Source organism: Lineus longissimus, chromosome 10 (assembly GCF_910592395.1).
Source record: "Lineus longissimus chromosome 10, tnLinLong1.2, whole genome shotgun sequence".
Lineage (NCBI taxonomy): Eukaryota > Metazoa > Nemertea > Pilidiophora > Heteronemertea > Lineidae > Lineus > Lineus longissimus.
Window position 1 is genome coordinate 3,266,799 of NC_088317.1, and position 26,246 is coordinate 3,293,044.

Here is a 26,246-nt window from a genome sequence, read left to right on the forward strand (position 1 = left end):
GAACTTAAATGATATATAGTTCTGGAGTTATCTATTATGTTTTAAAACAACTTATAATTTAAAAATTCTTTTGTTTTCATTTTCAAAGCAGTAATTGCGTATATGTTGCATGAAACAGATAAAACAGAGAGCAAATTTTTACTCTTGGTTGGGCTTCACATGTAATGTCTGCAGTTTAGTTTTGATATATATTTATTTATCGTTTATTTACAGCTCGCGGTTCATTAAAAGCTCAAAAGTATTTTTAAATTCGAATATCATATGAATATAAAAGTTATTATCTTGAATCACCAATTCGAATCTTTGTCTACTAGTTAATTTGTATAAATGATTTTTTAATCCCTGCATCGATATTTCATTTCTTTGTATATCGATAGTAAGAATCAATTCGACGGAAAATGGCGGAAAAGGATTTCCAACCCAAAAAACTTTGAAAATTTTAGACCAAAACTGATGCTAAACCACCTGAAATGGATCAAAATACAGTGCAGAACTCAAAAACACCATCTGTACTTGTGTATAAACTATGTAGTCGTTTGGTCAATTCGACAGATGGTGAGTGTTTGGCACATTTCAGGCTTACCCTCCCCCCCCAGCCGGCTCCGCCGCCTCTCAGATCAGGCTCACTACAGGCCAGGACGAGTGACAGGCCCTGAGTGTGGCGATTTAACGCAAATTTTTTTCACGACTCTGCAATACAATATCGCGCAGCGTTATATCTTCATAGTTCATGGTTTTTACTCTCACTCTGAATCTGAGTCGTAGTTGACCCCTTGTTTTTTAAGTTGTTTCATTGTTTGTTTTTTCTGTTTTCAGAGAAAGTCATTACTCCCCATTACCAACATGCACTGACAGTTCTTGGAAGGTGAGTTTGTACTAGTTATACAGGCAGACATGGCCGAGAACGTTTGAATTAATGACTGAAAACACTCTGAAATTTTCACTATGTTCCTGGTCTGTTCGGTGGATTGCTGGCACCGTTAATGCCTCAATTTCACAATTATGACAATGTATCTAACTTTCTTTCCAGCAATTTTGCTGCTTCAAGCGAAAGTGATGAATTTCAAGTTGCACAAAAGATCAAAAGGAAATGTAAGTATAATTCTACAGGGCTTGAAATTAGTTTCAATAAGGCACAGCAAAAGAGGCATTTTTGCTTGTTTTGCCAAAAATAGGGTAACACAAATGGACATAATGAAGAAGAACTTGTGGTCTGTAAAGAAGAAATTTCATGGGCACCACTGACTAGAATAGATGGAGGGCAGTAAACTTGCAGCTGCATTTTCGTAATGCTAGCAACTGTCACATAACGTGATAAAATCTCTAAGTCAACCAGTCATTCTGATATGGCATGTATGGCGGTCCCAAACTGACTATTTTCTATCTTTACTTTGCAGTAGTAAGAAAAGGACAGGAAAAAGATGCTGCCATTTTTTCAGAACTCCACCGCAAGTTACAAGCGCAGAATATTCTAAAGAATCGATGGGCCATTCTACATTTGTTGATGAATGTTAGTCAGGATGACTGCAAGCCAAAGGAAAAGGTGAGATCCAAAAGTTAGGAATTTTCAAAACCCTGTTGACATGGCCATTTGTTGAAAAAATGAAAAGCTATTGACAAAGACTATTGTTGTACAATATCAACCATAATTCACTTTTAAAAAGTATGTGTAAAACACTATGCTCTATGGAAAATTTTGTTATTTTCATAACTGGAAGTGAATTTCATCCCATTTTTTTTCGTATTCTGCTTCAGCTGCCTGTGCCTGCATTTTTCACACCCGCCCTGCAACCAGTTCAGATCACCTCCACGCCCTTCCATCCGGCGGCCTTCCCACCACAGACGCCGCATGTCGGCAACATTACGGCTTCGTCAAAGAGCAGTGGCATTGGGAGCAGTGGCATTAGTAGCATCAATCCGAGCTTCCGATCAGAAGAACCAACTCCAATACCTCAAACTTACTCGCACGTTCAAACGTAAGGAGTCATTGTCTGTTAGGGGTCAATTTGATTTGCAAGAGAACATTTCTCAGAAAGTATTTTCACAAAAGAAATTAGTCTTCTCCAAAGGATGCGAAGGATACGAAGGATGCAGTGATAGTATTTTTTAACAATTAGTCATAGTGTGAAGTGATGTTGTGAGTCGTAAGGTACTGTTTTGTTGTTAGTGGAAATTCAATTTTCATTGAAGTTTTATCCCCCGTTTTACAGATTTCCTGCCCATCCCACCCCGTCTTTCACACCGGCTGACCCACGTGGCCGCCTCAACCTGAACTCAACAAGTAAAGAAGCATGGGGGTCATCAGCTGGAGGGACATTAGTCAAACTGAAGCCAAGGAGGGAGGACACTGATAACAGTAAGAAAAAGTTTATTTGCTCATTGTTTTTTCCAACATGTAGGGCGTTCGGTTACTGGCAGCATTTTTTCAGCTCTGGCGCCCGTCCACAACTTTTGACTCGTTAACGAACAGTCTAATACTTGAAATTTCAAGGTTAAAACTTCACCTGCAGGTCCATCTCGAGCAGGATCCTGGGGGCTGAAAACTGAGAATGTCAGGGTTTACAGTATCTATTTCATTTGAAATGAACATTGGATATGGATGGCTGCTTCATTGTCAATTGCAAAGGGATTTAATCTAACACCATTTCTTCGTCAGCTTCATCCGAGTTACCTGAGGCCGCTCTTGTTAAGGACATCGTCTACACCTTCCAGGGAATAGAGGGCAAATATATCAAACAGGGCCGAGAGGGGTACAAGGCCAATGCTACGATAGGGATTCCACGAGCTACGCGGCACATGGTCAACAAACTGGTGGAGTGTGGATGGTTATTCAGTAAAGTCAGGAAGTACACTGATTCACGGGCGCAGGAGAAAACTTTTGGTTTAGTTGGTCAGGTAAGTGTACTCGCTTTGACTAGTGTAATCCTTGGCACGTGTGTCTGGTTGTGAAAGGTGCCTTGCCTTGTTTTTTTCTCAATTTTTCTCAAGCAAGATTTGACAATATAAGAAAAACTTGTTTCAGTCTTACATTTGTACATTTGCAGAGTTTTTGTGCTGCCTTGCATCAAGAATTGACTGAATATTACCGACTGATGGCCGTGTTAGAGGCCCAGCTTCAACAGGAGCAAGACCAGGGTATTGTGTGTGACCTTGGGGGTTTGACCCTAAGGCGTCTGCTCATATGGACGAGTGACCCTCTTGTGAGATTGAAGTCTTTAGCGGCTCTGACTGATGTCTGTAAAGGTACAGTTTATAAATTGTCTGTTCATTCCTTCATCTTTGCCAAGATCTTTTTTCTATGTGCTGATTGGCTCGGGAAATTTACCACTCAGTATTTGATAAGTGGCATTCTTGGGATCTACAGGACTGTCCATCTAAGATAGAAGATAGAAGATTGAAAACAAACAAGAAGAATGACATCAAGAATCATAGCTGATTTAGGTTTCTCGCTTTGATTCTTTTTAGGAAAGAAAGGTGGCGCACTAGCCTCAGCGATCCATTCCTATCTTCAACACGGTGATCCATTCATCCGAGGACTGGTCAAACACACACTCACCTTAGTCGTACAGCCGATCTTCGCGACTCTTACTCGTTGGATATATGATGGAGAACTTGATGACACGTATCATGAGGTAATATATCAACCATGTTGCATTCGAATCATTGCTTGTTGTTTTTTGAACAATATATTTTAGAGAAGGATGGAATAAAGATCAAGTTTTTTTAATGATATTTTCTGTGGTTTCATAGAAGATGAAAGGTATTTGCAAAACGAAGAGAGATATAAAACATGAATCTTCCAATACAAATGTTGCTTTTCAGTTCTTTGTTGCATCGGACCCAAGCGTGAAGGAAGACCGACTGTGGCACGACAAGTACAGCCTAAGGAAGTCTATGATCCCTTCATTCATCAACATTGAACAAGCTAGGAAGGTAAGAACAGTATAAATATTCACAATCTTCATTGTATTTTGTCATATGTTGTACAGAATACTTCATTTTTGGTTCTCTTCACATGTTTTGAAGAAGTTTAAAACCAGATATTCCTTATACTTGAAGCTTATCAATATGTTTCAGATCCTTCTCACCGGCAAGTCGATAAATTTCCTCCGCCAAGTATGCCAGGATCGTACCACCATCAAGAACAGAGACGTGGTGAAGAAAGCTATGATTACTCAAGGTAAACTTCATTTTCTAAAAAATAACCCATTACTGCTGATCTTTTTCAGTTTCGTGCACCCCACCCCCTACCATCATGATTGCCGCCTGTCGAAATTTCCTCAGGTCTCTTGGCTTTCTGTCTTCAGTTACGTTTTCATTCTCCTGCACAACTTTCCCTTTCCAGCCGACTCCATGTTCACCCAGGACATGAACAATAGTTTCCAGAAGATGGTTGATACCATATACAAGGAGACCAGCCGCCATCTCTTGGACGTGCTCCACGCCAAGTACCAGTTCATGGACCATCTGAAGGCCATGAGGAGATACCTTCTGCTTGGGCAGGGAGACTTCATCAGACATCTTATGGATCTGTTAGAGTGAGTTGTAGACCTACGTCACTTCCTCTGCCAAAAATACAGCCGATTATTCGTTCTCTAAAGCCTTCTACGTTAAAACAACATAAGGCCATCTGCAATGCGATGAAGGAACTGACTCATTTGATGCGTTAGAACAAGTTGTAAAGCGATTCTGACTTCGGGAGTTTTTTGAGGGGTCCAGGAGTGCCGAAAAGGTGGTCGTTTTGGTCACTTTTCAGTGACTGATTTCTGATATCATTCTGTACTTCCAGAGAAGACCTGGCCAAACCTGCCGGCAGCTTGTACCTCCACAATCTGACCGGGATCCTAGAGACGGCTATCAGGGCAACGAATGCCCAGTTTGATGATTCGGACATCCTGAAGAGATTGGATGTACGATTGTTGGAGGTTTCACCAGGCGATACTGGCTGGGATGTCTTCAGTTTGGATTATCATGTGGATGGACCTATAAGCACTGTAAGTTTAGATAATTGGAATAAGGTAATGGTGGAGTGATGTCAGGAAAGACCTAAAGTAACAAAGCTTGGTTATCTGGAGTGCCATTCCGACTCTGACAAACGCCACATCCTCTTCAAGAATCAGCCTTCCATTTTCAATCTCCTTTCAGGTTTTCACACCAGAATCTATCATCATGTACCTGCGTGTCTTCAACTTCCTGTGGCGGGCAAAGCGCATGGAGTACATCTTGTCTCACATCTGGAGGGGCCAGATGGCCAACTACAAGATCCTACGGACACTGCCCGAACTTGGCCCAATCCTTCACCAGTGTCACGTCATAGCCAGCGAGATGATCCATTTCGTACAGCAGGTCCAGTACTATGTCAACTTTGAGGTGAGATCAGTTTATTGAATTACACGAACGTCTAGAAATGATTAAATGGGACTGTAATGTTTGGAGGGATGTAGTGGCACAGTTGACATAGAAATGTCAAGTTGTAGGAGTGAGTGAGTGGACCGTCCGGGAAATTTACAATAGGCGCACTGAAATCTTCTGTGGGCTGGCAAAATTGAACGTCCAATTTGTTGTTTTTCATAGGTGCTGGAGTGTTCCTGGGATGACCTGCTGAAGAAGGTCAGCGATGCTGGTGACCTGGACCACATCATCGCGGCTCATCAGGAGTTCCTAGACTGCATCATCACACGATCGCTGCTCGATGATGAGTCAAGGGTGAGTTTGTACCACTCGGACTGGGATGGCCAGGCATCTTTATGTCCAACTGGAGATTCAAATTCCGTCCCTCAACCACGGGTCATGTTCAAAGTCTTGCCCCGTGAGCATCTGATGCAAGTCCACTCAACTTCATGTGATGATTAGAGTGACCTTATTGGACACCATAACAGAATTTGGTTTCATCAATTGATCATTTATTCAATCATGTTTTTAATTTAGGGCACCATCCTGACCCAGCTGAGGACCATCTTCGACCTAATCATCCAGTACCAGTCGATACAAGACAACATGTACCAAGTAGCCAACGATGAGATTGAGGCCAGGACGAGTTTTGAGGCGAAGAAATCATCAAAAACAGACCAGGTGAGGGGATATCTATATTTGTAGTGTGGGTGGCTCTTTCCCATGTGTGACATCCTTGCTGCATTTGGAGCAAAGAACTCTCTGGCCACCCACTCTATCGAGTGTGCTCAAGGGAATTTCCCTCCAACTCTTCCTAAGTGCAAGGGCAATCTATCTAAGCGCACAAACAGTAGTACATTTAGGATCTTTCAAGTAATGCTGGTATGTTTAATATGAGTCAACTTTTTTTCAGGGCAACTGGGGCTTGACAGAATCTGATGAAATTGATGAACGACAACGGAGAAAAGAAGTTATATCATCGCTTGTGACTCAGACCAGGAGGCAACTCCGAGTGAATGCCCAGTCCTACCATGTAAGTTGACCAGTTTGAAAAACGAATTTGTGATCAGTAGACTTGGGTCGTTGTGTCCTGAATACTCACGATCTGAGGGAAGAGACACACAGCAATAACCAGTGCCTATGTTTTCATAGTGTTGTCTTGTGAGCTTCACAGGAAGGGCTCACAAGAATCTGCGCAATGTGAATGTCGACCAGACTCTAGCTCATGTGCTTCAGACCTGCTCCACAATGAAGAATAGAGAGAAATACTGGCCAAAGGACACCACCCTGACCACAAAGCTCTGGGGCTCTGTGGTGGAGCTCTCTAGGACAGCTGACTTCGTCACCGAAAACCGACTGACGTTTTAAGGTGTATCTCAAAAGAAGAAGAAGAAGACTTGTGAGTGTATCTCAAAAGAAGAAGAAGAAGACTTGTGAGCTACCACCTCTCGCCTCTCACTTTTTTAAATATCTTGATCTCTTCCCTTCAGGACATGGTGCAGTCCTTCCTCTTGATGCTGACAAGCCATCCCGACGTCTCGTTAAGATTCCTCAGTTTCCGCCTCGATTTCAACGAACATTACAAGAGCAAGGAACCAAAGTTACGTAACTCGCTCACTTACCAGAAGTCGAGGAGTCGTCTCATGTGAGATGAGACCAACCTTGATTATAGGACTCAGAATATAATTTTCAAATCCTACAAGTTTGATATGAGCAAGTGTCTTCCCTGATCATTTGAACTCATCGAGCTGACACATTTGATAATAATAATTGGGAAACTCGCTGGCAGGTTATACAGAGTAAGTACAGCTGTGACACCAAATATATTGCCATACCTGTCGACTTTTAGAGTGTAATATGCTTTTACTACGAGTATTTTAGGGAAACAGATTATTGGGATAAATCAGAATCTGCATATATTCCTCAGCATTTGAATTGATGAACTGGTTTGTAGCCTAGATAGGCCTTGTAGTTGTAGACCTACCCTAGTCTTTCACTACAAAAACTGCCATTTGTACACTTTACATGAATGTACCATGGAACCTCCACCTCTCTGTTAAAGACACTAGTTTTGGTCCCAATTTGGTTGTTTCCACTCGATTTGACCTCTCTAATCAGGATGCCTCTCTATTAAGGACAGTACCTGTCAGTACAGAGGTTCTACTGTACTAGAATGGGATTGCTTGGTTTCCTTAAAATTTCTGTAATTCATGCTGGACATGAATATTAATTCTACCCAAAACCTCCTCTGCTGAAAAGTGTCTGACCCAATTGCTTCTTGCTGCATTGGGGAGAATTGTTATTGTATAAATAGGGAGCCGAGATGAAGAACTCTTTTGTAGACAAGATTTTGCCTGGGGTGTATATGTATTGCCATTATTTGGCATGACTAATGGGGTCTTTTTGAAACATATTTCTAATGTATAATGATTTCCCACCTGACTTTGTTGAAATCATGTTTGCTGTTCCTGTTAAGATGTAAATACTTATATCCAATGTCCCACCTGTGTAAACTACATGTATATGGATTTGATGAAATACAGTAACATTTCTAAATGAATTGCTTTTTGGTCTTCGTAGTTTTGGGGGGGATCACTTGGCAGAGCCGTTAATCAGGAGGGCACAGCTTTGACTCTAGCTAGGAAGGATCATCGTTATCTTGAGGAAGACACCTAGCCCTACATTGTCCTTCAAATGAATCGTAAAACCACTTGAGTCTGACAGAACTGGGGACAAGGTCCATCCCTTGCCAACAAGCAACGTCCACTTAGGACACCTAGCCCTACAATGTACATCGTTCTTCTAATGAGATGTAAAACCAACGTCCTTTTCCTTGGGAGGACAAAAAAGACCCCATACAAGTGGGAAGTTACTTGAGGTGGACTCCACTCCTTGGCCGAAGACAGGCCAGAGTTACTTGGCCAGCAAACCCAGTTGCAAATGCAAATGATAACAACAATGGTGCGAATGCAAGGAAAGTGCACGTCCACAGTCACCAACAACTGATGAAGTCTTGCATTGATGAATATTCATCTGTACATTCCGTGTATGTGCGAGTACAAGGACCACATGTCAGACGAATATCCACTTACCACATACTGTGCCCACTCTCAAGCCAAGGAGGCTACAAGACCAGGTGGCAAGATCCAAGCCAGCTCTGTGGTGAAAAAACCTGCATGAAGACAACCAGCTTCCTGTCCAACACAGGGCTGAAGACATGACTGAGACAAGAGCCTCCCTTCCCCCACCCCGAGTCAGGCAAAACTGAGGACAAGGTCCATCCAGCCATAGCTGGCAAACCAGCCATGTCCATTTTACTGTGGTCTTCCATTGAACATCCATGCTGGTGCACATGTACGAGTTTGTGTGTCCAGAGACACTCAAGTCCCTCACTCCTGCAATTAACCTGACATTTCTATGTCAACTCTGCCAATACACCCCTCGAGGCATTTCGGTCCTGTGTCAACGCCTGTTGCAACTCATCGTATGGTACAAAGGAGTCAGTGGATGCTATTGTATATGCACTGTCAATATCTGAGGACCTATCTATTGACTGTCATGATCTCCATAGAACCACACACCCAAATCCATCACCATACATGTACAATAGGGACGGACAATTTATCCAGTTCTACATGCAAGTCAAGTGGAGACACCAGAAAAGAGTAGCTTTACGTGTTATGGCAGTTTATTTTTTACAACATTTTACAAATACAAATCATTACAAAAGTTACCATCAACCACTGTGTACAATGTACAAATGATGTAAGTTTGACATTTAGAATGCTGAAGGAGAAAGAATCATTTTGACAGAAAGTATCTCCTTCTAACCCAAAGACAGACAGAATGTCCTAAATGCAGTAACAACAGCCCCTCTGTCCTTCTCTCAGCAGTGTCTTTTGTCCTCTAACGAAGCACCAGATAAATCTGACGAAGGTATCCTAACTGACAGTCGCCAATGCCGGGAATGGATTTTGTTTACTGACGACTAACTTTTGATGCTGGTAGCTGATGTATCCTTTGATCATGTTCTGCAATGAAGATAAAGAATGTAACTTTCAATAGAAAATGCAGTCATGAAATTTTTGGACAGAAAAAAGCTACATTGCTCTTCATATATTTTCAAATGTGATAGAGACTCTCTGACAGTGAGAATTTCCACCAGCGAGTCTGGTTTCCAGTGAAAGGACAAATTGTCAGTTAGCACTTGGTTTCAAGACAACACCTGAATATCACACAAACTTTGTCAATATCAATTTCGTTCCTTACCTCGTGTATCAGGTTGGACAATATACACTGGACTTCATCACTGTCAATGTCTTCAATCTGCAACAAGCAAATGAAAATTGGAATACAATAAGATCTGGATGAAGACAATCACTGATACCAGTATTTCTTTCAGGGGGCAAGCCAGAGCAATTCATATTTCTCAAGACAATCACTGATACCAGTATTTCTTTCAGGGGGCAAGCCAGAGCAATTCATATTTCTCAAGACAATCACTGATACCAGTATTTCTTTCAGAGGGCAAGCCAGAGCAATTCATATTTCTCAAGACAATCACTGATACCAGTATTTCTTTGAGGGGGCAAGCCAGAGCAATTCATATTTCTCAAGACAATCACTGATACCAGTATTTCTTTCAGGGGGCAAGCCAGAGCAATTCATATTTCTCAAGGGGAAAAATAAAGCTAAAAGACTTATATCCAATTCATATATTTTATTTACAAGAAGCTTATCTTGTATGTATTTACAATATTTTATTTACATTATACTACAGAAGTATTTACATAATGTACAGTATTTGCACTTCAAATTGCAATTCTAAATACTCGAGTTGCTTCGTTTGAATAACTTTTTGATACATGCCTGCAAAGCAATAAGATAACTCTTTGAAAAGTTCATTAGCACCCAAAGGCTTATTCAGAGTTCATAAACACAGCAAATGTTCAGTCCACCATCACACAAAACCATTCACGTATGGCACAGTTGATATATCGACACATCATTGTTCTACTCTCTCGCAGCCCATCCCCAGTCCATCAACATATCGTCACCAGACGTATCATCATCGAAAATCTCACTATCAGTATTCTCTGCTGGCATTTCGTTATCTGTGAGGCGTCTGACGATGTCTTCAATAGTCGTCTTCACATGTTTACGATAGAAGGCGAACGTTTGTTTCGTGTCTTCGAGTACACATCGATGGATCAGGACGGCGGGATTGCGAGCAGACGTCATGTTCTGGAGACGTGCGTCTAACAAGTCGATCTGTTGAGTTGCCCGGTCGTGCTTCTTCATCAGGACGATGAGCTCTTGAGCGAGTGTGACAAGATCTTCAGCCATTCTGGAAGTTGGAGCTTTTGGTACGAGGACACTTGTACTTATGTTTGCTGCTGGACTTTGTACTGGACTTGTCACTGGACTTTGGCCTGAACCGGACTTGGTAATGGACTTGTTACTGGACTTTGCACTGAACTCGCTTTGATAATGGACTTGGCACTGGACTTTGGACTGGACTGGACTTGCAAATGATCAGGACTTGATTCAGTAGAAGTTTGCTTCGGAGGTTTCGCTGAGATGACTGTGAGATGTTACCTTGCTGAGAGCAACTTGGAAACTGACATCTCAGAAGATTTTGTCCCCATTTATACCCAGGTTTGGCTCAACTAACACAACTCATGATCTCATTAATAATCAGCGAATCTAATTACACCATGTTGGCCTTTTACAATTGGTTATGGAACAAAAGAGTTTTCCTTTGATCTTGATGAGCTACAGTGATCAAAGGGAAAGGGGTACCTGCTAATTTGCTAATTAATCACCAGCTGTGAGGATTAATTAGTTAATTTTTCTTTGATCTTGGTGATCAAAGAGACAGGAAAACGTGATAATTATCAACTATTCACAAGCTATGGAACATAATTAGTTATGCTAATTATTCAATTCCAATGATCAAAGGGGTGGTTAATTAGCATATGAGTTGCTTAGGAACAGATTATTGGGGTGATTTTTCTAACATAAATCAGTTCCTTTGATCTTTTCAGAGAGATTTGATGAGTATAACATAGGATATAAAATTGAGAACAGAAAACTCTATAAGTTCTGGGCTTATTAAAAAATCGAAATTTCGGATACTTCCACAGAAGCCTCACTCAAAGAATATGACTGTCTCACCTTCATAAACTTCAATGCTGTCACAAAGGCTTCAATGGGCAGTTGATGCGTCTTCATGAGCATGTAGACTTTCTTGAATAGATTCCTATACGCGATGATCTTGAGTTTCTCCAAGATTAGATAGATGCCACACTTGATGAAGAATGCTTCGTGCTTCTCGAAAGCCTCGTTAAGTTGGAGTATATTGCCAGAGCTGTAAGAAGAATGGAGCAGTTGACGTTCAGTTTAAATTCAGTTGGTAAAAGGTAAATACTAAAAGGTTAAAGTTTTTCATGAAATGCCTTACCTTACTGCTTCAGTGACTTCTGCAAACTGTAAGAGATCGTACTTCCTCAACAACTCAACTTTAGGCATGTGACCCTGAAAACGGACAAGAAACTCATACAAATGATTTTGGCCTGGAATTCCCTCGGAGAATTGAAATATTTCAACATAGCAACATGTGGACACTTTGGTGGTGTAGGATTGGCCAATGGAAACAACGGTGCCTGTCACCTCTGAGGTCCAATCCAAGGTTCGATTCTGGGTTGGTCCCGTTTCTCATGTGACAGAGAGGCGACTCTTCGAAAGCGCAGGTTTCCTCCTACAGGACAAATTGCCAAAAGATTATCTAAAGAGTCAATAATGAGCCAAGCATTAAGCTCTCAACTCAATATCTCAGAAAATACTCACAAGCAACATTTTGACGGGCAGGAGAAAGATAAGTGTAAGTCGTTTGTTGTTTTTGCTCGAACGATGACATCTCTGGAATGCAAATGACAAGTAGTCCTCGGCTGAAATGAGAATTGGATTCAGTTTGAAAATACATTTCACATTTAACATTTAGGGCCGCAAAATAAAGGGGTTTACTAAATTCTTTAACTTTCAAAAAGAGTAACTCACCACTTTTGAAGTCGCCATCAAATATTGCCTTTCTTCCAACATAGTATCTGAAGCAAAAAGTAAATGGAATGTTTTAAAAGCAGTTTTCTTAGAAGAAAAAATATTGACCATTATTTGGTAAATTGTGATTTATTTTTCAATACATCTGTACATTTAAATCTCCTTTAATCTCTTTTAACCATTCTCTTTCATCACTATATCAGCAATTAACTCTTTCCCTTTCATCACTATATCACCAATTAATCATTCCCTTTCATCACTACATCACCAATTGACCATTCCCTTTCATCACTACATCACCAATTAACTCTTTCCCTTTCATCACTACATCACCAATTAACTCTTTCCCTTTCATCACTATATCACCAATTAACTCTTTCCCTTTCATCACTACATCACCAATTAATCATTCCCTTTCATCACTATATCACCAATTAACTCTAAGAATCTAGAATCTAGAATATTCAGGGCAAAAGTATTTAAGTTCACAGGAAAAAACCCAGAGCAATCAGATAATAGGAACACAAGGCAACAGTGAAACCAGTTGTTCAGTTTTCTGAAAAAGAGGCTTACCTGTATGTAATGAGTTGTGAGACACTGAATTTATCTTTGATGGGCAAGCTGTCCATGGCTCTGATCAGTGGTTTACATAAATGAAGTTTGTTTATCTGAAATGAAGACATGAAGAAAAATGAAGAAACAAATTGATGTAATACCGTAGTCTACTCTTTTTAGTATTCAACAAGTGTTTCTTCTGGGCACCCACAGCCTTTGGCCAGAGCAAAGGGTGAATGAGGTCGACCGGATTTCTCCTCACAGAACCAACTACAGAACCTTACCTTGAAGTATATTTTGAAAAGTTGGTTGATGAGGTTGAGCATGCCCCATTTCTTGGATTCTTCTATAGCTGCTCGGCTGAAAGAGATACCGGCAAAAATAAAGCGACATCAAAGATTAAGATTCGTGCAGTTTGGAGAAGTTTAGTTCAGGAGCAAAATACCATCAGGGAGTATCATTTGCCAACAATTTTCTGGAATTTCAAAAAAAATCGATGCAAAATTGTTTCTTACTTACTTGTCACTGGCACATATCCTGAAGCAGCCCATGAGAAGTTCAGCAGCTTTTTCTAAAGTCTCTCCTGGTTTACCCCGCCCTTTTTTACTCAGCTGGATATCGCCCTGCAGGAAAAACAATGGAAATTGAAACAATAAATTGACTTGACGTGCTTACAGAAATGCCAAAACATTTATGTAAATCGCAAAGCCAGGCTCATTTTTCATTAGACATAGTCTTAATTCCGTGTTTGCTACTTTAGTTTAATGGTGAATGCATCAGAGTACATGAAGTAAATTGCCCTCAAACTTAGAATTCAGGTGATGGCAGAAGACATATAACTTACACTGTTGGCAAATAACCTGAGGTCGAGACAAACGGCAAACATGACTGGTAAAGCCCAGTTCTCATCCTTCTGGCTCTGGAATGCTTTTGTGAATGCTGTGACTATGGTTAAGGACTCGTTTACAAAATAAATTGACAACATTAACCTTTATGTAGGTTACAAACATGTTTTGCAATTTACGGCTGATGTTGGACAACCTTGAACTTTTAAAACTGCCAATATGGTTTTTATAGTCTTGATGCTATTAAGTAATTGAAACTTAATTATACACTGGTGACATTCAAGTTTGATATCTCATGATGTCCATCAACTTGTTAAACTTAAAGCAAAGGATATTGGACAACAACTGCCTGACATCCATAGGCTTCAATGAAGTCATGGTTTGCTACCGCCCATGTGCATCTGGAATAAAAGTTAGACAGTTTTCTTGAATCACTTTCTATTTTTCCAAAGGAAAATTTCATTTATCTATATTTGTTAAGTTGAAAAATAGTCAATCCTTTTATGTTTGATGAATAATTTTCAGAGATTGTGATATCCTTTTGAAGAAGTGATCAAAGGAACTGATTAATTAGCAGAGAAAATCACCTAATTATTCACTGATTATAGAATATATCTGCTAATTAACAACCCCTCTGATCAATGCATTCAAACCTGATCAAAGGAAATGTACTGTTAATTAGCTATATCCTTCTTAAGTATCCTTCAAAGTAGCTCACCCAAGATCGTTTTGAATGAATCAGGCCCATTTGGCCCCTGCCTATCTCGCTTTAACATACCTTAAATGAGCTGCCACCAGCTCATCATATGATGGTTCAAACCATTGCTGACACTGCGCCTCTGGGTGTTCAAGGTGAAGTCTGTAGTTGGCAACATGTGGATGTTTGAATGACAGTAACTCCTGAAAAAGAGTAATCAGAAATTGATAATTGACAGCAAATCCTGAAATCCAGTGATAAGAACTTGATAATTCTACTCTGGCTGCAACAAAAGTATAACTTCATTGAAATCGGAAATATTTCTTAAATAAATGTCACAGAGAAGGATAAGGAAGGTTTGAAAGAGACCATAAGCTGAAGGGTAACGAAGGGAAGGTGTAAAATATGTTCAATCCATGTTTGAGATATTTAGTTATCCTTACAGTGCGATAGTACATGCAGAATACTTACTGCTAAAGAAAAGCCATCCTTTTCCGATATGGATTCCTCAACCTATGAGTAGAACAAAAAAGTTAAAATCTGTAAACTGCTGTAATTGTGAAAAAATATTTTGAGGTGAATCAGTTATGTGTCTGCAAAGATTGTAGACGAACTCTGCATGTTCTGCAGAAGAATACCTTCCATTCTTTTACTTGTTTGTCAGTGGGTGTGTGTTGGTCAGTCGACGATCGGGGGCTGTGAGCACTGAGCTATTGTCATGATTTGCCTGCCTAGAACATGTAGAACCTTGTGTGGCACTCCACGTTTTTGTGTTTACCTCATCGTAAAACCATATGATCGCAAACTATGTTGTGACTGAATGTTCTTGTCTCTCCCCAAAGCCCGAGCAGTCTACCCCCCCCCCCCCCCCAACTTCACTTGAGAAAAAGTGAAAAAGTGAAAAAGTCAATAAACAAATGCTGCACACTTGGTCATCAAAAGTCACATCATTTAAAAGTTTACATTTTTAGATTCTTAGGTAAAATACGAAAGAGATTATCATGATTTTAACAAAATATGTTCAACTGGTAAGTAGAAATCGACTATTATTCACCTGCTGAAGGTACTTATTCAAAGACAAATGCGCCATGCTTCAATGTGTACCTTTTTTAACCAATCAGAATGCAATATTTGTGAGTGTACTACCAAGTTTAGTAATCTTACCAATGTACATATAGATTTTCTTTACTAAAACGCTATTTTTCAACAATTTTGTATATTTTTCTTAAATAAAAAGTGTTGTTTAGGAAAATGCTTATGACAAATTAAAAAGAATGGCCTGATTGAAAGAGTTTATTGAAAATTATAATCTTATTGGCTACACTGATGAAAAATCTCCGTAGCAAATAGAATTATACTGCCAAGATCTGGTTAATCGCTGCCATTGATACTGCCATTTTGTACCAAACCTGCACATTCAGTCAAAAATAAAGGATTGGTTCCAAATCGATGAATCGATCATTGGTCTATTTCAGAATTTTAGTCTTTAAATATACTCAATTGACGAGTTAAACCAAAATAAATAACGTTTTTGCTAAAGTCAGGCGATTTTATTTAAAACTATTTCTGTAGCGTGGTCAAGTTGGCAGTAAATAGTGAGCAATATTCATACGCGGAAGTCACCGATTGGCAGAGTCCATAAGGTTTTTATCACTTTTGAAGGAGATTGACAATAATGTCAATATGGAAGAAAGTGTTGATGAGGAAACAGAATTCTCTATTTTCTTTCCCCAGTTTTCGAGCGATGCAATAAAATGCTGGCGTGAAAAAAGATGCAGAAAACTAGCATATTTAGGAGAAACAGTTAAACTTCTTTTGATAGCAAAATACAGAGGTGAATCGTTGCAAGAGAGCAGTTTAGTTGAGTGGAAAGAGAGGCTGCTGAAACTTCACATCAGTTGCAGGCCTGCTGGAGTTGAGTTTGACAGGAGACATGAATCTCAGTTTTATTTTGAGGAAATTGCAGAAGAGACTGAAAGGAAACCTGCTGATTATGTTGAATGTGATCTTGTAGCCAACAGTCGAGAAACCGACAAGTCTAAGAATGACAGTTCAACACCTAGTCGCACCAAGGCATGTTTATTTTTGTTGAATTGAATTGATTTGAAATTGAATTGGTTGACTTTCATTCATTGTTTTCTTGCATAAAGCCATAGGGGTATGTAGGCCTTCATTGAATGACTTTATCTTGCAGAAATGTGTTGCCAACAGAGAGCATGTTAGTTAAGTACCATCATCGGTCATCATCATTGTCATCAGCAGCATGCAGCAGCAGCAATTTATGACACTTTGACAGCATCTTCTGCCCCATTTTTTATTTGCAGCTTCTTCTTGATCAGATACAATGTCAAAGACGTTAAATAGATACTGCCCAGTCCATTTCTGTTTTCAAATGAAACTTTATCAGCGTCTTGTTTCTTTTTCAGAGTTCAGAGAAGCCAAAGATTGTTGACAGTGAGACGATAATCTTTCTGCAAAATGTCAACCTGGACAACCTGTCCCCATCCTGCACCAAGGCAGACCTCACAACCTGGGTGTGGAGTCTGCCCTCAGAGAATCCAGACCACAAAGCAATGGGATACCTGGAGGCATTTGTAAAATATGGAAAAGACGAGGTGCTAAAGTATAGAGGGCGTGTGATTTCTCAGACGGGTATGTTGAGAAAATTCTTGATCTTGAAAACAGATTAAAAAAAAAATAGTTAGCAGTATTAAATTGAATTCTTATCTTGAACAGAATTTGAGACTCTCCTATAAACTGTCCAGTATTCGACAACAGACACCATAATAGAAGTTATCCATTCATGAGCTGATAGAATCCCACCCATACATTTCATTGTATTCACAAGATTCTCATATTAAATAATCACTCATACTCCAAACTTACTAGCTATCTAGGTATCTATGTAAACTTCTCAAAACCTGTCATTTCAGTGACTGCCAGTTTGCCAATTCTTCCTACACCCAATGTGAAATCCCGCCATTTTTGTGTTGGTGATAAACAATTCATGTCTCTAAAAGGTGAGTTGAAGATTCACAGTTATACACAATGTCGTGGTGCCATTATTATGCGTACATACTTGCTAAGATTGTTATTTTTCAAATTCAATTTCAAATTTTACAAAAATCCATTTCAGCTACTAATTGCCTTGACAAGAACATTGTCCTACAAACTGCCAAAGTCTTCCCAGATTTCAATGACACATTTCTGCCTCCGAAACCAGAAGAAGATGACACTGATGTCATCAGTAGTCCTTGTGATGATGAAAGGTGAGTATCATGACTAAAAATAGCCAATGACCCCCATTAATGAGCCAGAGCTGGGGTGGCACTGTTGTTTCACCGAAAACCTCCGTTTCGGCCAACATTTAAGCATCACCCTCGTGATATTGGGTGTGTCAACCAATAACTCCAGTTCCGTATCAGTTCCATAAGCCAAATTGTATTTTCTATTCATCAGCTCAGAAAGTGAAGAAATCCATGGCAATCTCGTGACAAGGTTTCCGTCTGAATCGGGAGATTTTCCGGTGACCCTGACCCCAGAAGAGGAACATGCAGTGCTGTTTGAAATCAGGTTGAAGAATGAGATGGACATTGAGAAGTTTTTGGTAAGAATACAACTAATAGTGTTCCAGGGATGAAGAGAAAGGTTTGCCAAAGTTGCAACACACACCCTTCTTTCTTACCAAGCCAGTGTGAATCAACCGATTTTTCTCCTTAACAATCATCCCCACCTCACACACTTTCAAACGACTATTCACCGCTTTGTCCCCTTGATGATCACACATTGAAATGTACAGACTTTCCTGTCCCTTTTTGTGTTGGTTTTGCTTTGCCCTTTCTTAGTGAAACTGATTGTGTCCACTTTCAGGATCAGGAAGTGCATTTTATTGGACTCCTGACGTGGAAGATGGCAGACAATCAGAGCGATCCCATTATTTCTCATTACAAGTAAGTAAATAGTCCTTGTCTTTGGTAAGATCTAGCTGCAAGCACCCTATTTTCACCCTAGGAGTACTATCATCACCATCTACATTTGTATGTTATGGAGTTATTTCAGGTACTTCTTTAAGAACTTCAGACAAAATAGTCTCATCATCACAAACCACTTTACGTTGTCCAACAAACTTTAGAATCTATTTCTCTATCTCATTCGTTGCAGGCTGCCTGGTATTGCCATCCATAAACCATCCTTCATTCTGACGGCCAGCCCAACACATGACGTTAACGTGGGGAAGAGTTTTACTGTCAAGTATACGATACACAACAACCTCCATGACTTCATGTCGATTAAGATGATGTGGAAACCAGAGAAGACTTTGGCTGATAAAAAATGTAAGGAGAAAGTTCCCACCTAGGTCAGGCACATTAGTGGCTGTAGGGTACTCTGCTAGAAACTACCTTGAATCGTCCTTGAAACTACCTTGAAACTACCTTGAAACTACCTGGCTAGTTTGTAGAAAATGGCAGTGCATGGCCATACTCTTCGTCATCATCATCATCATCATCACTGTTGGTAGCGTCGCGGCCCATATTTCGTCCTTTCCTCTTGATAAGCATTGAGCTGAAAAGTCATTGTGTGAAAGACAAGCTCTAGTGTGAAAGACAAGCTCAGGTATAAAGTTTGTCGTGAAACGATAAAATGTTGAATTCTTTTTCAGATAAAAATTATATTGAGAAGAAGAACATAGAAAATGTGATAAATTCTGTCATATGTCAGGAACCGTGCCAATCCGTGGGGTCTTGTAAGACTGGCTCAACTGTTACTATAACCGTGGGCTTCCAGATCCTTAAAGCAGGACTTTATGAGGTACGGGTCAATTTTCATGTCTCGGAAATAACAATTTTGCTTTTATGACAGCATGTATGTGATGAGAACTGACAAACAGATACAAAGGTCTGAGTTTCTTAGACTTAGCAACTAAGAGTCTGGATAATTTACTTGTTTGTTTAACTCTCAACTTGAGACTTGTACATGTACCCAATGAGTCTCTGTCGTCATTATTCAGACCACCTTATAAAAGAAAAGGCCTTATGGTATGTTGCATTTCTCTACAGTTTGAAAACCTTTAACGATTCTTTACTATTTTTCAGTTGTGCCAACACATGAGATTAAACCTTCAATATGCAATTAGCACCGTGATGGGTGAAAAAGAACCGAAGAAGAGTACCATTGCCTCGACTCTCAGCACTGCTTCCTTGAAGGGTCTCATACGACGACCCTCATTGATCCTCCGGGCAAATTCGACGGAAGATACTGAGAAGAGGACGCAGCATCTGACGGTGATGAACCAGGGTTCGGCAGCTAGTACTCCTTCACCTTCAAGGTAAGAAAGTCTCGACCTGTTTGATAAAGGCAACATGTCTGTCGAGTTTCATTTCCTGACCAACCCTGACCTGACAAGAGTAAAAATAATCTGGTTGTTTTCTTGTTTATTCTAGGTCTCCAAGTAACCAGCAGCTCTCTGGTGTTGTAAGAAGTGGGGATCGCTCCGAGCAAATCACTATCTCTCCAAAACAGGTGCTCAAGAGAAACTGCCAAGTTTACTTAATATGAGACTATGGACAAAATCTTTCCGAGAATCGTTTTGTCATTCTCAAAGTTTGGACAGCTCCCTCTGGAGGACACATCTCAGTTTGCCTATTTCCTCAGAGAAGTGGGACTACTGCTCAGGTATTGGCCAATCACAAGTCCTGTAAGCTCCCATGGGCATGCTTTTGAGCCGACCAGATATGATAGGTGTCTTCTAATAGGCCAATCAGAGGTTCTGAAACCCTGCTTCAGGAAAGTATCAAATAAAGGCAAACCACTCGTTATACAGACAACTGCTGGAATAAGGAAGAAGTATATGTAAAGTAATATGTATGTGTAATTTACATCATTCATGGTTTAGCAATGTTAGTTGAGTTTGAATACCTCACTTTTTTAGCAGGTCGCAATTTTCCTGCAGTGCATTTAGACATTTATGTTAACACCTTCAGCGCCGAACCACGTAGATCTACGTGGCCCAAATCCCCCCTCCCCTTTGAGCTGGTTATCGGAGTCTCATGGACTTCATGAAAGAACTACGCCATCGCCATCTTCAGGGCAAGGGAGGAACTGAAAAGACAAGAAAATGTCTTTTTTCAGTTCCTCCCTTTACCTGAAGATGGCGATGGCGTAGTTTTTTGTGCTGAACTATGCCATCGCCATCTTCAGGGCACGGTAGGAACTGAAAAGACCCGTTTGGTTCCTATCTTGCCCTGAAGATGGCGACGGCGTAAGTTCTTTCATGAAGTCCAGGAGACTCCGATAACCAGCTCAAAGAGGGGGATTTGGGCCACGTAGACCTACGTGGTTCGGCGCTGAAGGTGTTAAATGAGCAAAGCCTGATTGTCCAATATATGGTCTGTAAATAGCAATTTTCTGCAATGTAGCCTGCCTTCGTTTAAAAAGCTAATCTGCCATAAATAATTTGTTGATTCCGAAATGTGCTCTTCGAAGTGTTCTCCCCTGTAAATAGTTACTTGAATATTTGATGGGTTATGAATCTTGTAGTTGTATGCCTGAAGAGTTTGAATCTCATCGGAATTAGATATGTGCTTTTTATATTTGGTGCTTGGGTCTTGCATGCGACACAATAATTTTGGTGTGTTATAGGAATGTTATAGGATGTTGAACCTCCCAATTTTGAACAAGCTTGAGAAAAATTGCGTCAGCACTCTCCCACTGGGTAATACCTTTAGAGAAAGAGTGTGTCTTAAAGATTTGAATTACTAAACGCATGGAATACATGTATTAATATGAGTATGAAAATGGTGTCATTATGATATGAATATTTTCATAGAAGTGAAATTTGTGAGTGAGGAATATGAATTTAGATTGCCCTTGTTGAAGATCAGTGGATTTGTTATGTGCATGTTACTGTTACATTGAGGTCTTCAAGGTATTTTGATATACTGTAAAGCCATTTTACTGGTCATTTGTTTCATATGTCACCTGTTTGCTGTTATATAATGCGTGATACCACCGCAACTATTTGGTTCCGTATGTACTCTTGATTAGACGATGAAACGCCAAAAAGCTGGGCAACGCGTTTTATAGTGCCAAGGCAGTAGATCTCTGTTCCCATTTCGAAACTTTTGTAAGATTCATTGTGCTACCCCAGGGAATTTATTTGAATTACATGTATTTCATTTCTAGTCAGTTTGAGGATAAATTCTGTTCTGTACTACATGCATGTGTATATTTTAGTGCCCTTAGTTCAAATCTGATAGGTTGCATAGTTTTAGACCAAAGAAATCAGGTTATTTTGATTATTTGGTAGTTACTATTTCATTTATAGTCTTGTTTGCTATGTTGAGAATTATTTCATATTGCCTTTTAGAGGGCCTACTTCAGATGAATCTTGATATCAAGTCACATACCTTTAATGCATTTGAGGTTTGCCTTGTAAAACTTGTTCAACAAATATTGAAATGAGAGCGATAAGAAAAATGTTGACAGATATGATAGGTTGCTATTTTGATGCCTGAATGAATTTGATAATTTGAGTTTCTGTGTTGTATCATTTAGTTGTAAATCACTGCTAAACAGAAAATTTGCTCATGAACTGGCATAAGATGTGGTTTTGTGTAACATGTATCTTTTGAATGTATCTTTTGAATGCAGGGTCTAAGTGTATCGTCTGTATTTGGAGACATTTCTGATCTTTTTTTTAATTCATAGGAAAGGTAGCTATGATCCGTTACTATTTGTGAAGTGTTGGGAGGTTGCATTGTTAGTATTGTTAGTACTGCGGAACCTTCCTAAGCAGACACCTCTCTATTAAGGACAACCTCTCCATTAAGGACAACCTCTCTATTAGGGACACTAGTTTTGAACCTAAATTGGTTGTTTCCATTCAGTTTGACCTTTCTGATCAAGATACCTTTATAGGAACAGCACTTATCTGTCCAAAGGGTGTCCTTGATAGAGAGGTTCTACTTTCAGGATCCCTCTGTCTACTTGACAGGATGTTGATCTTTCGAAATTGCAATAAGATTTAGTGTTCAGAACACTGTGAAAATGGCCAGTCGTTGAAAAACCCTGTTTTAAAGTTTGATACCTTAATGAAATACCAGTATTCTCTGTTTTATACATGTATGCATTTATGTGTTATTACCCCTGTTTAATGTCTGGACAAAAGTGTCATTCTCTTACTTATATCATAACATTTGTGCTACAACTGCTTCTGAATGCCATGAGTCAGTATTCAAGAACTTTTACCAATGCTGAATATTGGGCCAGGATTCAACTGCTAAGGGCATTGCTTTAAGTTCGGCGCCATCTCGCCCGAACAGATTTCTTCGTTATATGGATTAATAAAATGGATACCTTATGACGAGTACTTGAAGGTATTCATTTGATTGTACAATGAAATGTATCAGCTGTAAAAAGGAAAGTATTAATAAAAAATGATAATTTAAGTTATAAGATTATTGCAGATGGTGTTTTCTGTGGTTGTGACTTTTTTGTTGATGAGTCGTTGACCAACATTCACTCTGCAGTTGGTCAGTGAACTGCTTAAGCCAATTTGTGACTTGTCCTGCAATGGCACAAAGCCAATGATCCACCATGCACTGAATGGAGTTCAACTGAAGGGATAATGGTTAATGCATAGGACTTGGGTCGTCTTGCCTTGTAGCCCTTCAAGTTGTCTTATGATGTGGTGTCAACTCCTGAAATTGTCCTTGCACTACAGCTAGTTTGGATGTGACGTGTCTTGCAGTGACACACCACCCAAGATCCACCCTGAACAGTGCATCCAGTCTGGTTGTGACTTGTCTTTAGATGAGATGCCATGCTCCATCTTGAAAAGTAGTCTCACCACTGCTCCAATTCGGGTTGTGACTTGTCTTTGGATAAGATGTCAAGATCTATCTTGAATTGGTCCCTATACTGCTCTAAGTCCATCAATTGTGACTTGTCTTTGGATAAGATGTCAATATCCACCCTGAAATGGTCCTCGCTGTGTCAAGCCCGGTTGTGACTTGTCTTTGGAGGAGATGTCAAGAGCTATCTTGAAATGGTCCTTACACTGCTTCAGTCCAGTTGTGACAGTGTCTTCAGATAAGACGTCAAACTCCGCGTTCTCACCCATCTCTAGAAGTAGACTACCTGTTGTCAAGACTGGTTCAATATCCCCACCAATACAACTGAAAAGGTGGGCAACGCGCGCAGTTAACACTTTCAGCGCCGAACCACGTAGATCTGCGTGGCCCAACCCCCCCTCTTTGAGCTGGTTATCGGAGTCTCATGGCCTTCATGAAAGAACTACGCCATCGCAATCTTCAGGGCAAGAGAGGAACTGAAAAGACCAAACCACTGAATAACAATGGACAATGGACAAGGGATTAGACTGGATTAATGAAAAGGAGGTTTGGGTCACATGACTTAATTAGCAGAACCAGTTCTAACTGCCCTGTGCATTTTGAATCAGTGCTGGTTTGTCTTTGGACTGAAGTAAGTGTGGAAATTTGTGTCTCATTTTTCCTGAAAAACTTGATCAAATTTATCTAAATTTGAGGAATCGAAATTTGAAGAACTAAATTTGAAGTCGACTTGTTAAGCTTATTCAGCAGGAGATTCTTGAACCTTTCAACAGTTGAATATTTCTGTTCCCATTTTTCTCTTTGAATGAGTTTCTTCTGGATTTTTCCGCAGGCCAAGACTCGAGGCAGGTCAACTTGGATGTGAGCTACTCTTAGTTGGGCGAGTACAACTTCTTTCCACTTTCCAAATGATCAGAACAGATGCAGAGAAAACTAATCTTTCAAAGACCCACATGATGTGATGTCACATCATCAGTATATCTTTGAGCCAAGAATCAGACATCAGTTTCTTAAACTTTTCTGCTGATGCATGCCCGAAATGTTGATGTAGTTTCTTGGCGATCTTTTTCTTTGACTCTCAGTTTCGAACAGTTCAGGGTACTTGGTGTACTGATTCATCCTACATGTTTAGTGAAACACTTTTAACCGCGCCTTGGCCGGCAGTCGGATCACACTGAAGAAACCAGCCAAATCTGGTCACCGGACTTCTTGTCTGAACAAGTTGTTTGAACGACCCTGTAAAGCTTTTGTGGTCAGGTAACACTGAAATCAAGAACTTGATTAAGAACTTGATGTTGACTTATCAGTGTTCTCTTGATACCACGTAAAATCACAATTTCAAATGATGTTATAAATCAATCAAAAACTTTTGGCAACCACTATCCCGCCTGTTGTGTCACACCGACTGTAACTAGCTGAAGAGGGAAGTAGGCTGTTATGGATGTCAGATAGTGGTCTCCCTGGCATCTGCTTGCAATTTTTGATGACACTCCACCGTGATCCCAAGGACCTGGCTTTATCTAATGATACGTTCGCAGGGGGAGAGCGGGGGAAGGGTGGAAGAGCCAGTCACCCCCGTGGGAGCAAGATTCCTGAAAGGGTGTCTTTGGAAAGGGCAAGCATTCGTTCGCCATTAAACACAAGATTTTGATCCTTGTCTTGGGTGTCTTTGAGAGAACTGATCACACACAATTCCCAACCTACTCGTCAGCCACGCTGACAGATTAACTGGGTCGAACGTGTTGCTGAGATGTTTTTGAAGAGACACTTGTGGCTGTTTGAGTGACTTCTTGTCTAAGCAGTACCATTCTGCCCCCTCTAAGGCATAACAATGGTAACTTATAAACACAAGATCTTAATCCTTGTCTCGGGCGTCTTTGAGAGAACTGATCACACACAATTCCCAACCTACTTGTCAGCCACGCTGACAGATTAGCTGGGTCGAACGTGTTGCTGAGATGTTTTTGAAGAGATACCTGTGGCTGTTGGAGTGACTTCTTGTCTAAGCAGTACCATTTTGCCCCCTCTAAGGCATAACAATGGTAACTAATAAACTGACTGCGAAATGAAAGCAAGTTGAACATGAGATGCTCATCATTCCGTCTCGGGTTGCAGAGAAACTAATCTCGCAAAGACCCAAGAGTCCAGAGTAGTTCTCTATAGTAATAGTGCAGATAGTGAGTCGACTGTGTTTCCTCCGTCTCTCTGTTCAGGAAAAAAATGCTTCAGTCCTGGTTCAGTTTTTTTAAGGTTCAAGAAGTCCACAGGAGAGGACTGGTTGCGGATCTTGGATTTTCATGGACTTGGGGATGACTACGAATGATTGTAGTTGAGATAGGTCAAGGTAGGTGTCTCGATCCTTGGATCAGCTTGGACACTGAATGATACACAGTCTGGTTATTTTCGATGCCATTGATTGATTATGTGATTGAAGTAAGATACCTTTTTGCTACGCCACCTATACATTCAAGAACATCGAAAGGAGGAATCAACAAGAATGTACAGAGGAGATTTCCTGCCAAGTCTTGCTGAGGATTCTGTTATGAATTGATTGTGTGTCATTCTCATTCTAATATTTTAAAGGTACAACAAGCCCTGATCAGGATACGCTGAAAACTACCGACGAGTGTCAAATCACGTCCGTCAGGGAGAAACTTAATGAACGAACTCTCCGCGCTTACACCAACGCGTCTCATTGATACAGAGCAGGATGATGCTCTAGTTTCAGGAAATGTAATGTAATGTAATGCAACGCTACAATTTGTTAGGCAAAATGTTTGTTCAAAATTGTGATTTATCAACATGTTTGAAGATCACCTGTATGTAGATCACCTGTATGTATTTGAC

The 26,246-nt window shown here is 40.2% G+C and overlaps 3 protein-coding genes across 3 annotated transcripts; 2 read left to right on the top strand and 1 right to left on the bottom strand.

Annotated features, from left to right (window-relative positions):
• Window positions 1-408: 408 nt before the first annotated feature.
• LOC135494622 (gamma-tubulin complex component 3 homolog) lies at window positions 409-7,928 on the top strand. The gene is made up of 18 exons (XM_064782760.1): window positions 409-555; window positions 817-865; window positions 1,031-1,092; window positions 1,398-1,543; window positions 1,756-1,976; window positions 2,211-2,356; window positions 2,657-2,895; window positions 3,045-3,243; window positions 3,466-3,632; window positions 3,823-3,933; window positions 4,078-4,180; window positions 4,346-4,538; window positions 4,790-4,994; window positions 5,146-5,370; window positions 5,575-5,706; window positions 5,929-6,072; window positions 6,305-6,424; window positions 6,882-7,928. Exons 1-18 carry the CDS (start codon window positions 471-473, stop codon window positions 7,038-7,040), a joined length of 2,706 nt encoding a protein of 901 aa, XP_064638830.1. The 5' UTR covers window positions 409-470; the 3' UTR covers window positions 7,041-7,928.
• A 1,149-nt stretch (window positions 7,929-9,077) lies between these two features.
• On the bottom strand, window positions 9,078-15,650 carry LOC135494623 (PCI domain-containing protein 2-like). The gene is made up of 14 exons (XM_064782761.1): window positions 15,602-15,650; window positions 15,019-15,060; window positions 14,629-14,750; window positions 14,186-14,251; window positions 13,850-13,946; window positions 13,525-13,628; window positions 13,290-13,365; window positions 13,024-13,118; window positions 12,451-12,497; window positions 12,241-12,341; window positions 11,855-11,928; window positions 11,569-11,761; window positions 9,661-9,717; window positions 9,078-9,422 (listed from the first exon to the last, which is right to left on the bottom strand). The coding sequence occupies exons 1-14, from the start codon at window positions 15,635-15,637 to the stop codon at window positions 9,333-9,335; spliced, it is 1,200 nt and encodes a 399-aa protein (XP_064638831.1). The 5' UTR covers window positions 15,638-15,650; the 3' UTR covers window positions 9,078-9,332.
• A 573-nt stretch (window positions 15,651-16,223) lies between these two features.
• On the top strand, window positions 16,224-20,650 carry LOC135494768 (trafficking protein particle complex subunit 14-like). The gene is made up of 10 exons (XM_064783034.1): window positions 16,224-16,620; window positions 16,974-17,199; window positions 17,481-17,567; window positions 17,684-17,816; window positions 18,007-18,154; window positions 18,418-18,497; window positions 18,709-18,881; window positions 19,208-19,356; window positions 19,641-19,873; window positions 19,989-20,650. The coding sequence occupies exons 1-10, from the start codon at window positions 16,231-16,233 to the stop codon at window positions 20,101-20,103; spliced, it is 1,734 nt and encodes a 577-aa protein (XP_064639104.1). The 5' UTR covers window positions 16,224-16,230; the 3' UTR covers window positions 20,104-20,650.
• Window positions 20,651-26,246: the final 5,596 nt, after the last annotated feature.

Excerpts from the sequence above, each read along its gene's own strand:
- LOC135494622 (XM_064782760.1), top strand. The coding sequence starts at position 471 with ATGGATCAAAATACAGTGCAGAACTCAAAAACACCATCTGTACTTGTG. Across the intron at positions 1,977-2,210 it reads ACTTACTCGCACGTTCAAAC|ATTTCCTGCCCATCCCACCC; the intron begins GTAAGGAGTCAT and ends CCCGTTTTACAG. Across the intron at positions 5,707-5,928 it reads TGCTCGATGATGAGTCAAGG|GGCACCATCCTGACCCAGCT; the intron begins GTGAGTTTGTAC and ends TTTTTAATTTAG.
- LOC135494623 (XM_064782761.1), bottom strand. The coding sequence starts at position 15,637 with ATGGCGCATTTGTCTTTGAATAAGTACCTTCAGCAG. Across the intron at positions 14,252-14,628 it reads CTGGTGGCAGCTCATTTAAG|ATGCACATGGGCGGTAGCAA; the intron begins GTATGTTAAAGC and ends CTTTTATTCCAG. Across the intron at positions 13,366-13,524 it reads AGGATATGTGCCAGTGACAA|CCGAGCAGCTATAGAAGAAT; the intron begins GTAAGTAAGAAA and ends TATCTCTTTCAG.
- LOC135494768 (XM_064783034.1), top strand. The coding sequence starts at position 16,231 with ATGGAAGAAAGTGTTGATGAGGAAACAGAATTCTCTATTTTCTTTCCC. Across the intron at positions 18,498-18,708 it reads CCCATTATTTCTCATTACAA|GCTGCCTGGTATTGCCATCC; the intron begins GTAAGTAAATAG and ends CATTCGTTGCAG. Across the intron at positions 18,882-19,207 it reads GACTTTGGCTGATAAAAAAT|ATAAAAATTATATTGAGAAG; the intron begins GTAAGGAGAAAG and ends ATTCTTTTTCAG.